Raw genomic sequence first — 16110 nt, forward strand, 5'->3', positions numbered from 1 at the left:
CCCCACAGCACACGCTCTCTCTCTCTCTCTTGTTCCCCATGCTGAGTGAAACATGAGATTTTCTGCTTGTGCTTCCGCACTAATCTAACCAAAGTGGTTCTCCCGAGGCACACGTACTTCAGGGCTGCTGTTTGTTTTGAAATATATATAAATGTCTTTCAATCTAATTTCATATAACATTTCTATAAGAAACAGTAATAAAACCATTTATTACATGCAAGCTTTTGATAGTTGATATTACATCTTGTATTTGTAGGTTTTTCATGAGCAGCTCTGCATCATTATATAACCCATTCAAAATCTGATAAATATAAAATATTAATTTATCTTTTATATTGTATTAATATCAGTTTTAATTCAAAGCTTTAATTCAGAATTCAAATTTTCAGTTTAGTTTATGGGAAATGTAAGAGTTAGTTTGTATTTAAATTGACCAAAAGAATGAACAAAATTCCACAAGAGTTCTACAAGGATAGGCTTATGGCTTCAGCTCAAAACTCAAAGCAAACTTCAGACACCAGACATGTCTTGGCTGTTTAAAAGAGGAATATATATAAAGAAGCCCCCCCCAACCCCCCCCCCCCCCCCCCCACCTGTTCCTTTAAGTTATTCTGTCAGTTTTCAGGAATGAAGATAAGCACAGCTCACTGGCCAGACCGACTAGAATATTTTCATCCTAAATCTACCCTTGAGTCCTAACTGGATCCTCACAGACCTGAGGCAGACGCTGTATTCACCCTGACACTGACTTTGCTTCTGATAATAGAACAGGCTAATATCAGCTTCTGCCTTCGATTACAGCACAGTTAAATGCCTGAGTTGTGATTTGAGTGAAAGCAGCAGAGCGAGGGGGAGGGAGAGGGAGAATGAGGGAGATGGAGAAAGGAGGACGAGGGCCATCTTTGTGTCCTATAAATGACATTGTAATATTCGGTAGACGAGTTTTATTGGTGATAGTAACTATTAGAGGAAGTGGGGAGGATTTTTTAGCCGATTCAAATGAAGTGAATTTTTGTTTTTTTGTTTTTTCATGTGTGTGTGTTTAAATGTGCTGAATGATTTGTACTTTTTTGCCAAATGTACATTGGACAACAGCTTATAAATTCGATATGTTCTTCCAGAACGACTGCTACATTGGACAAGCATTTCAGAACTTCAAAACCTTCTCTCAGGAGAAACCTCAGCAGTGTAAAATCACAACTCTACACAATTTGAATGTTGTTTAATGCTGTATGTTGCTATTATAGAATCTGTAACTGAAGATCTGTCTTTCAAATACAGCTTTTAATTGCTTTTAAAGTGATACATGGTCAACCGTGGTAAATCTGACCCTGTGTCGTTCTCTGCAGCACAATCTGAGCAGTTCATGAGAATATTCCATGTTTCAAATGTTTTACTTTTCCACAAACACCACCCTCGCTGCAGTGGCTACAAAAGAAAGCATTTAAAGGCGGTGACTGTATAGATTATTTAGGTCATTAAGTTCTGCTGAAATGCAAGTGTAAATACATACCTTTGGGAACCTCCTATGAGTTTCAGAAATGCAATGTGCCAATAGAAGCTTTAACCCTGTGTATGACTACAAGTTTAGTCCTCCACTACCATGCTGGGACACACAGTACACATGCAAGAGGCAATAAACTGTCCAACCTGCAACACATTTAGGTTAACCTTGCTATAAAGAAGAAGCCAGTGAAGCTGGTAGAGCTGGGGAGGGGAGGAGGAAGGAGAGGGGTGAATGTGGTCCCTGAGCTGGTGGAATACCAACCTGACAGACTGCCGCTCCGTTCTGAGCTGTTGTGTGAGCTGGTAGTGCTGAAATCCTGTGATTGGTTGTGGGGCATTCTATTAGACAATCCATCAGCCAATCGGTAGTCGGGAATGAAAAGGAGTGCTAGTGGGGTCGAAGGGCAAAAATAGTGGCGTCAGGTGAGAGGCAAGACAAGCACAAGCGCATGCAGAACCATGCAGTTAGAGCGACAGGCCAGTGCTGCGCGCACGCACGCACGCACACACACACACACACACACACACACACACACACACACCTCTCGAAACCTGCTTTAATCATTTGGGCACAGAGATAAAGAAATTGCCATTAGGAACTAACAATAGCTTTAATGCTACAATGCTAACCTAATATAAGACTCTTTCCCTTTGACTCTAAATAGTGAGAGGATATTATATTCAGCAACAGATAACAGTGTTCAAAGGGTCTTCAGAACACTTCTATTAAATGTTCAAATGAAAAGCTTTACGCAGGTTCCGTACTGAAATGAAACAAAACTTTTAATTAAACCGTAGAGGCTAAAAAACAAAGCAATTATTCAATGAAAATATTGAATACATTCTTTTTACCCAATGAAACATGAAGGAGAAAAAAATTACAGTAAACAAACACTCATGACCAAATATATATGCACATATGCACACAAGTGCCTACACTTAACCTGCAGCATATAGCGACTTTACTAAACAAGGGTGGAAAATGGTTAAGTGGTTTTATTTCATTACTGTAATTATAATCATACACAGGGTAAGGTGTAAAATATCCTATGCCAATCCATTAGAGCTTCACATAGGGCTGACCCCTCTTTCTTCCTACCTGCAGCCACACAATTCCATTGTTTAAATCCTGCACCTACACCCTCAGGTTAATGTGGCCGTTCATGATCCAATCAGCAACCAGCGACCCTTAACAACTCATACTAAGAATTATTATTGAAAAATCAATGCATCTAAGCCTGTCAGGTACAGCTGCATCTGACAGTTACCATTATCAGAAAATTCTTAAATTATATTGGAATAAAACTAAACTTGAAATTCAGAGCAGTCTCCAGAGGGAGAAACCAGAGATTACATTAAAATTCAGTCAGAGCCTTGTGACATTCTCCACACACACACACACACACACACACACACACACACACACACACACACACACACACACACAAGGCCCTCGCACAAATACACACACAACAGACAGAAAGATCAACCCCCCAGCCACGACTCACTGTTGTTGCAAGAGTTTTTGTCGGGGAGGGAGTAGCCAAGGTTGGCCATCTCTTGCTTGGCCTGCAGGGAGGTCTTCCACTGCGTGTCCGGCAGGTCGACCGCCAGCTCGTGGATGCTGTTGGAGTGCAGGATCTGTGTGGTGGCGTAGGGTGTGGCCTGAGAGGCTGGGCTGGGGCTGCTGAAGCCTGCTTTAGTGGTAAAGTCGATGCTGCTGTAGATGGCTCCGTCAGACAGCATAGTGCCCGTTTTATCCTGCTGAGCCGTGGGCATCCCTTCTGAATAATGGAGAGAGAAAGAGAGAGAGAGAGAGAGAGAGAGAATGAGAGAGAGAGAGAATCATAATTGAGAGAGAGTTCGTAATTGTTCAAATATTTTCTCTCGTCACTCTTTCACAGGAGTAAAAGACCTATCTTATAGACAAAGAAAAAATATAATGGGGAAACTATCTCACTATTTATCTAGATTTTGCCTGATCTCCCTTCATTTCTTGTGGTCCAATCATCGAGCTTGTATAACTACATACTTCACAATAATAACATTTCTCAAATAGTAAACCCTACGACTCCATTCTGTCCTGTATTTAATGATTTTTATAATGCTCCTTTATCATAGCTTTCACTCTGTACCTCCTTCACTTCTTTTAGGAACCTTCTGGGAAAAAAAAAAGCACCACTGCCACTTTGCATGTGTGTGTGTGTGTGTGTGTGAGAGAGAGCCTCTCTCTCTCTCTCTGCAGGCCCACTGAAGGAGAGATGATGTACAGTCATGGCGGAAGCGTCTGCATCTGTGCTGCTCAAGCTGTGTCTGTCCTTCATGACTCGCTGCCCACCCAGGGACCAGCTTTTCCCTTTTCCCTTTTCCCTCTCTCCCTTCTCCTATCTCAGCCTTCTCTCCATTACTCTCTGAATGACAACACAGGCAGGGTGGATGGATGGCAGTGTCTAAATGCTGTGATGTATAAATGTGTATTCAAACACAAGCATGTCATATGCATATAGGTATACATCTTGCTACTCAGAACAGCGAGAAAGAGAACATGAGTTATTCTGTGGGTAGAGAACGGTGACGACAATAGACTGCTGCATTATACTGACTGCTGAGTGCAATTATAATGCTTTTCTAAGCTGCAATTGCACCGACTTAACACTGAAACACAACGATCCTATGGCAGGTGAATTGAGACTTGCATTGTATATTACTTTTTATGCAGCTTTGGTTTATTTTTATTAAAAAAGGCTTGTGTATGTGTTATGGAAATGTATGAATTATGCCCTGATGTTAAGTCTTAACATTAAATTGCCCTGAAAAAAATTCTGAACAAAATAGACAAGACAGAGAAGAGGTAAATCTAATAACCTGAGATGTGTATCAAAAGCTGAGTCAGTTTATACTGAATGCTATACAGCTGTGTAAAACGTGTCCAGTAGTAAATACAAAGACAGTAGGATCACCTCCACGGTTGCTGAAGTTACTGAGGTCATTGGGTCCTGTAGAGCCACTGTTAACTGGCATGCTGGTGGCCGGCCAGGAGTCAGCCAGCCAAGGATAACCTGCATCTCCAGCATTCAGCAGGCCAGGGCGGCTAGACAGAGAGAGAGAGAGAGAGAGAGAGAGAGAGAGAGAGAGAGAGAGAGAGAGAGAGAGAGAGAGAGAGAGATGTTTGCTATTATTTTCCAATTACTCTTACAATTACAATTACAATTAGTTACTGAATCATTTCTAACAGAGAACTGTGGAAATGTAAACTCTCATGCTGGCTGTGCTTCATTCACTGCTTCAAAATGTGAGTAATTTAGACTTTTATGAACATCACAGGGAGGGATTGTACATATTCACTGAGATATGGCTGAATGAAAACATCACTAAAACCATGACTGAGCTGGATGCGCTAACACCACACAGAGCGGACAGAGACGTCCCGCGATCCCTGCGGTTGGGTTGGCTGCAAAGTGTGGTGTCACGGGACTGGAGTGGTGTCTAAATTCTGGTCACCACATTCAGCATGAGATGATGTGCAACAGTAACAGTGATCATGTATAAACAGAATGAGACGCTGCTGTACACAATACACATCAACAGACTTTGCATTGTGGTTTGAGTCCCATGTACGGTGACTCTGACTGTGTCCCCACATTTTTGACAGGCACGGTGTAATTGTATGATGCAGCTGTCATAATAAACCCAAACAGACTGACAGATGTGAAGTCATGACTAACTGCGGCCTGTTGACTCGGGGAGGTGAACCTGTGAATGAAGAAAGCTCTAACTGCTCACTGAGCTCTGTGTGTGTTTTAAATATGAAAATACGCGGTGACAGCGTTCGCACAACATTGGGTTAATAATGAATCAATGAGATGACAGGAGTCTAGAGGGATCTCAAATAAAGACATGAAGGAGAACATATGGCTGTGTGTGTGTGTGTGTGTGTGTGTGTGTGTGTGTGTGTGTGTGTGTGTGATAAGCGAGTTATTAAGCTTAAATTTCTAATGAGAACTATCTGTGTTCTGCATTCCTGATGACGCAGGGGAGAATGTGTGTATTCTGCTCACAGTCTCTCTTTCTCTCTCTCTCTCACACACACACACACACACACACACACACACACACACACACACACTCCTTTCTCTGCTATAAAATCATCAGTGTTGGGATTAAAGTGGAACACGCTAACACTGCAGTAATGTGATTATTTTTACTGTGCGTACAGTACATACAGCTTAGAGCTTGTAATCACATTATCGTTACAGAATTCATAAAAATTTCATTGCATACATATTATATCAGGTAATTAGTAGAATGATAGTTTTTCCATGAAGCAGTGTGTATCAACATTACAATGTGTTGTAGTTTAATTACAAAGTTTTATAGTTTAATTAGTTGTGAAATAATAATTATAATAATAAAAAAACATTAGGAAAGGAATGTATTCTTTTTCTGTGTGTAAATACAGATACAGGAACACACACACACCTGTTTCCAAAAGAGGGCTCCCTAAATATCACTTTTTGCCCCATTGCTCTCCACACTACACTAGCTTCTCCCCATTACATCCTATATGAAAGGTGGTGTGTGTGTGTGTGTGTGTGTGTGTGTTGGGTTTACATTTAACAGGTGTCGTGCCTCTCCCAGTAGTGTGTGTTTTATAAAGGTCATCATTAAGGTTTTAACCTGTCATGGGTGAATGCTGGGGGAGCCATTAGGGCCACTTTATCATACACTCAGAGCTCGTTACCACAGTCAACACACACACACACATCTGACCCATCCTGTCTGCTTTTCTTCCTTTTATCCATCCTGAACTGAACAATATACACTGTATACAACCTCAGCAGAGAGAGAGAGAGAGAGAGAGAGAGAGTGTTCAAGGTCTTTGCAATTATGCTCACTCTTTTATTGTGAAGGATGTTCACACCCGAGTCAAGACAACAACACAATAAAATCCTGAGTGATGGGAGCATACACACCCACACACACCTACACACTCACACATACAAAGCATTCAAACAAAAGCGTACAAAGCAAGGTTTATGTGAAGAGATTTTCTTTCTCACTTTTTTTTTTTATCCTTTTGTTCTAAAAAATCTGTCTGGGCAGCGATATTATATTGAGGTTTGGAAGCGGTTCGACAAATACACAAACAGACTTAAAATGTTAACTGTTTCCAAACCTGCAGGCCACTCAGTGTTAGCAGTGCCCAGTATCTAGGCTCAGCTGGTCAGCACTCCAAGCTAAACATTAATTTACACACTACAACCACATCAAGGTTACTGCAGCGTTGAGAATTATTCACCAGAAAAAGCACAATGTATCCCCAGCAACAGACACAACACACAATGCACCTATACGTCCAGCTGATAACATGGAACAAGGATGTTTTGGCTGATCTGTGTGTGTGTGTGTGTCTGCCAAACTAACGAATCTTTAGAAACCGTAAGAATTATTCTGTAAAAACTAAAATGTCCTTATAAACAGGTTAAATAATTCTCTTGGCTGCTTTAAGACTTCCATTATACACTCGAAACAAAGACCTAGAAATGTAATTCACTCTCTTTCTCATGCACTGTAACTGTCTCTCGCCCTGCCCTGCTACGTCCCATCGCCTCAGGGAGTGTGGGACAGTGCGAGTGTGTGGTGTTGAGTCTCTGTGTGCAGGTAATAGGCGTTGGGCTGCCAGTCTGCTCTGAGCCACAGGTCTTAATGAGGCATCCGAGCAGTGGAGGAGGGGGTCCTGACAGGTAAAGAGAGCCCCCCCCCCCCCCGCATGCAGACGAATGCCAAAACAGACCCTCAGGGAGGCAAGTCATTCAAACTGATGGCTGCGCATCAGGCATGGGCACTTTTTTTTTTTACAGACTAATACATCTTCCCTCTCCATCCCTCACTCCATCTCTCTTTTTTGTTCTGTTGTGTCTAAAAGAAGAAGAAAATCGCCTGCTCCTACACCACCGCCATCCCCTACACCACCGCCATCCCCTTACAGTTCATACGAACACAAAGCCCTAGCAAATTCTTATTACTGACCTCAAGACGCTTCATTCTGTCTCCGCCTACTGTTTTCTGTTTCTGTCCTTGTTTGTTCTCACTACCTTTTTATATATTTCTTTCCTTCCCTTTGTCTCTTCTCTTCGGCCTGTTTCATCTTTATCTCTCTCCTTTTTCTGACCACTTCTCCTCCTTTTTTCTCTCTACCTCATACACACTATCACTCCATCTACCTGCTTCTGCTTTCTTTTGTTGAGTTGTCAGAATGTTGCTCGCTGTCACTTGCTCATGCTTTCTTTTGTGCTGAGCTTCCTCCTCAGCCACGCTTTGCATTTCCTTTCTCTTCACTGCATTCAAACCCTCCTCATTCTCACTCGGGCCTTTCCTCATTTTTATATCCTCGTTCCTTTCTTTTACTTGAAGTGTATTTTTAACGCTTAAACCTAGTAGTGTGTACTGTTGTAAATATTTCCTGTTACTCATTAAAACAAGTGGAGACGTGCTATGGATGCTATATGCAGGTTATAAACTATAATTTAATTTAATTCTGTAGTTGGTGGCATGGTAACATAACCCTGCCGTCTGCCTAAACACACTAACAGGCTACAGGTTGCTCACGTCGCCCAAAGTTTGTCCCTTGTTGTGTGTTTGAGGCTGGTCATATTGTTGCCTCGTTATCTGCATTTTGGTTTGTAATAAATAAGAAGCTGTACTGTGTTTGAAGTTACTCTTCTCTATGTACAGAAATGATCCTGTACACTTTTATTTTAATAAATGTTTGACATCAAAACACCCAGAAAAAGCCTGAAGTGCACTCTCAGACCTGCCCTTCGAGAAGGTAAACCTAATTCATTGCATATCTAACAGCATAACTGCAATCTCATAATAAGGCAAAGCTAAATTAAAACAAAACTTTTGGCACTTTCTAACCGTCACCCTCAAACCTACTTTCATCATTTTGAAGCCTCTACTTTTGTAATCTCTCTTTGACCCTCTGCTGCGAATGAGGCACACTGTAATCTGAGCTCTCTGGAACTGATGAGTTAGTAAAGGAGAAGGAGAAGATTACTTTTGGTGCACTTCCACCTGTAAACTGCAGCACACACACACACACACAAACACACACACACTTTCACAGATCTAAACACACAAATAGACACACACAAGCACTCAGTCACACACACTCCCAGGGTCCGTTTGTGTGTGTGTGTGTGTAGGTGATGATGTTGTTGACAGTAGAAATGGTTGCTGTGTCCTTGCATTCATCACCTCCAGCACAGGCTGATTAGATTGAGAAATATAGCCGCTGGGCATATTCCTAAAGCAAATCGGCTGGACGGTGGGCTGAAGTGAGGGAGGTATGTATTATCATCTCAAGGCCCTGAATCGGCTCGTCCAGACAGGGGGAGATGGCCGCTTGGCCTTGGGAGGCAGCAGATTTGATTTGGATCCATTTTTCCCTGCCAGGCCGCTGGTACACACGCACACTGTTGAAATACTGCCTGCAGAGCCAGCGTGTGAGGGGGACTATAAACAAGCAGAGCAAGCGATATTAATCCCAAAGCCACTTCATAAATCAGAGTGGGTTTGCCAGGCCCACACGCCCTCCACTACAGCCCCACACACACACACACACACAGGGGGTGAAAAAAGAAGCTGCACTAAAAGCTGTGCACATTAAATTACGCTTAAGGCATGTTGAGACATGCATTTCCATTTTAGATTTACACTGGCTGCAGGATGCTGTCACTTAGCCTTAATATGTGAGTGCATATAGACAGACTCATGTAAACACATCTCTCTCTCTCTCTCTCTCTCTCTCTCTCACACACACACACACACACACATCTATCTGTCAATATAGTTTAATGGAAGTCCTGTGTAAGAGAATCTATACTGGAGAGAGAGAGAGAGAGAGAGAGAGAGAGAGAGAGAGAGAGAGAGAGAGAGAGCGAGAGAAGTGAAGAGAAGAGAAATCACCCGATTCTATCAATTCCAAGCCGGCAGCCAAAATCGAGGCATCCAGGCCCGACCAATCTGCAGCCTATTCATCTTCCATGAATCATTTATTCCGTGATCGATTAAGTGTAATTGTTCAGTCAGAGCAATTTGGACACAGCCAATGAGCAGTGGGGAGAAAACAGAAGCGGCTTCATTTGCTATTGTCTAATTAATGCAATAAACAGGGAAAGTAACAAATGGTCGTGGTCTACTCTGTTCATTTCAACACCGTGGGCACACGCACCACTGGAACATCTGGACATTTGGAGCTCCTACAGTGAAGGACGGATCCAGGCTCCTATATGGCTAAGGTGACTTTATACATAAGTAAACAGACGTTAGGAAATTGCGATTCAGTAATGAATGTAGAACAGTAATGTACCCTGCCGTTGTAATGTGAGTAAACAAGACATGACATTAGGCCACATTTATGTCTTTAAATCTATCCATATACTGTCCACACATGTGTTCTTTCACGAGTCGGATACTCACCACAGATCATTGGCAAAAAGCCCATTCAACCTAGTATACACTTTACATTTTTCAGCACAATGATCAGGTGTGGTGTCTTTTGTTTGTAATAAAGCTGCTCACTGTCTGCGCAATGTGCTTACGTTCTAATGCCAAAGCGTGTTTTACATAAATGTAGAGAATATATTTCAGCTGTGTGACAGTAGCTAGAGCTGTTAGCTGCAACATAAATCTAAAGAACAATGGCCAAAATGTGGCTAAGCCAAATTAAAACACTCTTAATTCACACCTTTTTACAAATTACTACAAGCTTACAGATGATATATGTGATACACACACACACACACAAGCATAAAAATCATGGCTCAAGTTTTAGTACATTTTCAAATTTTCCACCAGTCTGAGATACATTCATTCATTCATTATCTGTAACCCTTATCCATTTCAGGGTGGCGGTGGGTCCAGAGCCTACCCGGAATCATTGAGCGCAAGGCAAGAATACATTCTGGAGGGGGCACCAGTCCTTCACAGGGCAACACACACACTCACACATTCACTCACACCTACGGACACTTTTGAGTCACCAATCCACCTACCAACGTGTGTTTTTTGGAGCATGGGAGGAAACCGGAGCACCCGGAGGAAACCCACGCTGACACAGGGAGAACACACCTCACTCTTCACAGACAGTCACCAGGAGGAAACCCACGCAGACACAGGGAGAACACACCACACTCCTCACAGACAGTCACCCGGAGGAAACCCACGCAGACACAGGGAGAAAACACCACACTCTTCACAGACAGTCACCCGGAGGAAACCCACGCAGACACAGGGAGAACACACCACACTCCTCACAGACAGTCACCCGGAGGAAACCCACGCAGACACAGGGAGAAAACACCACACTCTTCACAGACAGTCACCCGGAGGAAACCCACGCAGACACAGGGAGAACACACCACACTCCTCACAGACAGTCACCCGGAGGAAACCCACGCAGACACAGGGAGAACACACCACACTCCTCACAGACAGTCACCCGGAGCGGGACTCGAACCCACAACCTCCAGGTCCCTGGAGCTGTGTGATTGTGACACTAACCTGCTGCGCCACTGTGGAGATGCAGTTTGAACTATTTTAACATTTTCTTTTTCTAGTTTTGCTGACAAGAACTAGTCTGTTCATTAATCTTTGAACACTAAGCCAGAAATAGCTCAGATGGAACTATTCGACAGGTTGGAAACCACTTGCTAAACAAAGCCTACAGGAGGCCAAAGGTTATAGAATTAGTTGCCCTCCATCAGACTTACCCCCCGACAAACACCTCCCTCAGCTTCCGAGAGGATTTAGCCAGTCAGGTATGATAAAGGCCACAGTGAGCAAAGGAAATCTCCCTTTGCCCCCTCCAGAGGGTCTCACCATCCGATAGGTAACTGGTATCATTCAAATGAGCCCTTTTCCCCGGTGCTGAAATGCTGTCCGGTCCTGCTGGAAGGCTCGGGAAGGGTTATCCTAGTCTGGGCGTTTCTCCCCAGGGTAATTATTTTTACATTATTACACATGCTCATATCCCTGCCGCCTCAGCGAGGTGACAGGCAAATTTATCACCGCAGGGGTCCTTCTGGGCAGCAAGGGGGGGGGGGGGGGGGCGCCATGACAAATGATAAAATAAAACCCGTCTCTGCTTAAATTGTTTCTGCTAATTCTTTTTGGGGGGTGAAATTTATGAGAGTGGCCAGCCGGCCGTGAAGGGAGATGTACAGAGATATGTGTGAGTGTGTGTGTGTGTGTGTGTGCGTTCTGATGGTATGCAGGGTACACAAACAGGCAGATCTTATCCTGAGATGCATCAGTCATATGTCGATATTAGAGCCCAGCTTGACATACAGTATGTAGAAATGGCATGTGGCTGATGAACAGTGTGCGCGGTACCGCGGCGATAAGGGAAGACGACGGCAGTTTCGCTCTGAACACACAATCAAAGGCACTTTAAATATTCAGTTTTTAGCGTGAGCCTGTATTTGAACTTCAGAGTCCTGAAGGTTGTGGGTTCGATTCCCGCTCCGGGTGACTGTCTGTGAGGAGTGTGGTGTGTTCTCTCTGTGTCTGCGTGGGTTTCCTCCGGGTGACTGTCTGTGAGGAGTGTGGTGTGTTCTCTCTGTGTCTGCGTGGGTTTCCTCCGGGTGACTGTCTGTGAGGAGTGTGGTGTGTTCTCTCTGTGTCTGCGTAGGTTTCCTCCGGGTGACTGTCTGTGAGGAGTGTGGTGTGTTCTCTCTGTGTCTGCGTGGGTTTCCTCCGGGTGCTCCAGTTTCCTCCCACGCTCCAAAACCACACGTTGGTAGGTGGATTGGCGACTCAAAAGTGTCCGTAGGTGTGAGTGTGTGAGTGAATGTGTGAGTGTGTACGCGTTGCCCTGTGAAGGACTGGCGCCCCTCCAGGGTGTATTCCCACCTTGTGCCCAGTGAATCTGGGTAGGCTCTGGACCCACCGTGACCCTGAACTGGGTAAGGATTACAGATAATGAATGAATGAATCAATGAATGTTCAAGTAGTTTAGCTTTCAATTTTTTTAGATTATTTTAACTGTATGTTGCTGAAAGCTTTGTTTCCTTTAAGCATTTACTTAAAAAAACTATCTATTAACTTTTAGAACCTCACAAACTTTTAGTGGTAAATTTACCGTTTCCCACCCACATGATAGATTTATGTTCATGTCATAAACTGTAAACATCTACCAAGCCTGGCTGAGATATCTTTAAAATCCTCACCCACAATCTCTCAATAAAGTAGAACAGAATGATGCAAACAAATACCTTGAATCTGTACAAATGTAATCTAAAGTATAGTTCACTTGTAAACATATAAATATGTAAATATGCACAAATAGCTGATTAGATGAACATGAACTTAGTAATAACATAAAAATAATTAATAAATTCAAATATTAAACACATAGACTAAGCCAATTCTTCCAATATATATTTACTTTGGCATATATAACTCATCCGACCTACAGCAGCCAGACAGTAACACAAGTGTGAGTGATTGTCCTGCTCTGAGAGGCATCTGAAGCAGTGTTTCAAGAGTGTAACTCCCATCACAAAGCAAATGAGAGTGTTATGGGACAGCAGTGTAGAGGATAATGGTTTTGATGACCTTCCAGGAGATGATGGACAGAATATGAATGTGTTTCAGAACGGAGGACTGGCCCCTGAAGGTTAAAGGCTTGTGACTGGCACTGTGGTAATAAGCAGACCTTCTTTCTTTTTGTCATTGCAACAAATAAGAAGCGAAATAAAGGGCAGATGACAAGAAACTTACCTTCCATTACTCATCAAGCCTCCATCGACACGCTGGAATGTCACTAATGGGAGAGAGACAGAAAGAGAGAGAGAGAGAGATGATCAATACAGTATTATAGTACTCTACAATACTTACTACAGTTAATATGTTATTAAGCGAAGAGGAAAATATCTAAAAATGACAGTAGTAGCTCTCAGAGATCACACACTTCCGCAAAACAAATATTATCATTTGGACCGTGGTTAGCATAAATGACAATGTTTTATAGGGTAAAGTTTCTCACTAACATTTCAGATCCCAGCAAATCATCTGTAATGGTTACAGAATCTACAGAACTGATTTATTGCATGGGAACCCCTAGTAAGTGAAAATAAAAAAAGAGACCGGTAAAGCTTTAAATGATTAAGATGATTACAGTGATTAATGACTTCATTTCTGATGTTATAAATGATTAAACCTTCACTAAATGTTCCTTTATGTGAATAAGAGATTTATACTAGAGTCCAATATTCCCCCAAGGTGAGAGGACATTGTGTACACTTATGCCATTAAAATGATGAAGAGATATTCAGAGAGCGGGGTGTGTGTGTGTGTGTGTGTGTGTGTGTGTGTGTGTGTGTGTGTGTGTGTATGTGTGTGTGGGAGTTTGAACAAAAGGGAACAGTCTTCCACACATGACTGATGAAAAGATGGAAGGTAAGAGCGGTCAGACAAAGGCTGGACAGGAAAAGTGAGCCTTGTGTACCTGCTTTAATCAAGAGTTAGAAATCTTTACTGAAACTTGTCATTATTCCTTTATCTTCACTTGAAAGCGCAAATCACACCAAACACCAAAGGACTTCAGCTTGCAATTAATGAGCAAATATACTGACAGAATACAACACACTCCACAGCCTAATCCTCACAAGGAAAAAATATATTACTAGCAGTTTGATCTACCATGCACATGTAATTGTAGAAGAAATAATAAAAATGTGACCCAGCCCATTTTTTTTACCCAACCGTAGTATCTAAACAATCAGACGTATAAAAGGTTGTACATCTTCCAGTTCAGAGCCTTTTTTTGGTGAACACAGACATATTTCAACACCTGTGAATTTTCTAAAAAAAAAAATATATATATATATATATATATATATATATATATATATATAGTGACAGTAAAATCAGCTACAGGTTTGGTACAAATACCTGCAGATTATGTGGCAGTCAGGAGAGACTGCTTTAAAATGTAGCATTGAGGTAAACTGTGAACACACACTAAAAGTGTTTTGGCCATTCTCTTTCCAGGGTGCTGTGTGTACATGTCCGTATCTACACAGGGGCACATTGCAGCCCAGTCTTTGATGCGGCATGTGGGCTGACGATGGGCACTGGCTTTAGGCCAAGCGACAGATATGCACTCACTTCCATATGAATACACATTACTCTCTTTACTAAGCATTGACAGCAGGAGGACAAAAATCAGGAGTTAAAAATCCAACCAAATCTTCCCTGCTGTACACACAGGACGAGCTATTAGCTTCTGGCTATGAGAGATTTTGAGAAAGATGTCGCTCATTTGTGTGTGTGTGTGTGTGTGTGTGTGTGTATCCACTTCATACACAACACTGCTCCATCCTGTTCATTTGGGGTGGATATTTCAGGTGTGACAAAAGAGTGATTGCAAATGAGTCTTTTGCCTATCTATTCAATGCAGTGCTTGTGTTGATGAGTAGAAGTGGGACTATTTAATGAATGAATACTTATTCCGTTGGATGAATGCAACGGATTTCCACATTTTTTTTTTTTTTTTACTGGATAAGAAAAGCAAAGACACTGCGTGTCACTGAAATGAAGAACCACAGCAATGCCTCTTGTGGGGCACGTTTTTAAACATGAATTAGTGAGCTACAGTCAGTTCCATAAAGTGTTTAGTGTCTAGGGAAAAAAAAAGAAGCACATCCGAACCTGTTTAATTTGGCCTTTACCCTTTGCTACTTCTAGAAAAACCACCTTTCCACAACTCCAATATTTCGATTAGATTTCTCTTACTCTGTGATAGAGCAGGGGTGGGAAAAAGGACGCATACCTACTGAGCTTGAGCCTGTACTTATCTGTTCAGCACTCAGCCCTGAGAATATGTGCTCCAGCAGGACAGCTGCAGAGCAATGAGGCAGCACAGAGTGAACATAGACTACTGGAATGCAATCTAATGTGTGTGTCACTGTGTGTGTGTGTGCATGCATGTGGCTGTGTCTTTATTTTCAGGATATTTTCAGAACAGAAATGTTATAATTTTAGCAAGAAACCCAGGGTTGTATCTGACAGTAGACAATATCAGGGACAGATCTCCGACTCCATGGTCAGACAGTGTATAGAAACACACTTGTGTTTGTTAATCCACTGGTCTTATCTTTAGGGGGAGACATACCACAGACAGAGAAGCACTAAGAAAAAACACTGACTTTAGGATGGAGGCTGTCTCCATCTGTAATAAAGTGTAGCCTTTGTTTCTATCAGGGGCTGTGTGTGTATAAGAGAGAGAGAGAGAGAGAGAGAGAGAGAGAGAGAGAGAGTGTGTCTGAGTGTACATGCATGGGGGTGGAGGTCAGAGCGGGTGGATTTTCTTCACTTCACTTCACTTGCGTTATCAATTCTCGATGTGATTCTGTCAGCCACAGAGTGTGGAATGAGGTCATCACTGGATAACTTCAACGAGATCTCCACTGCATCAAAGCAACTTCAGGAGAAATGAAGCGTTGGATTACAAAAACCTGTCTCATTTAAGGAGGCCCAAGTGAAACAAAGCAGGGAAAATCAATGCTGGCTTCAACATAACTCAGAAATCACGTG

At 42.5% G+C, this 16110-nt stretch overlaps 1 protein-coding gene across 1 annotated transcript in view; it reads right to left on the reverse strand.

Moving 5' to 3' along the window:
- robo2 (roundabout, axon guidance receptor, homolog 2 (Drosophila)) overlaps positions 1-16110 on the reverse strand; it is a 451595-nt gene that overhangs the window by 26436 nt on the left and 409049 nt on the right. Inside the window, exons 21-24 of the mRNA XM_066660320.1 lie at positions 13294-13336; positions 4467-4597; positions 3015-3290; positions 1769-1894 (exon numbers count right to left, since the gene is read on the reverse strand). Coding sequence (XP_066516417.1) covers positions 1769-1894; positions 3015-3290; positions 4467-4597; positions 13294-13336 — 576 coding nt within the window. The remainder of the gene's footprint in view (positions 1-1768; positions 1895-3014; positions 3291-4466; positions 4598-13293; positions 13337-16110) is intronic.

Source organism: Hoplias malabaricus, chromosome 1 (genome assembly GCF_029633855.1).
Source record: "Hoplias malabaricus isolate fHopMal1 chromosome 1, fHopMal1.hap1, whole genome shotgun sequence".
NCBI lineage: Eukaryota > Metazoa > Chordata > Actinopteri > Characiformes > Erythrinidae > Hoplias > Hoplias malabaricus.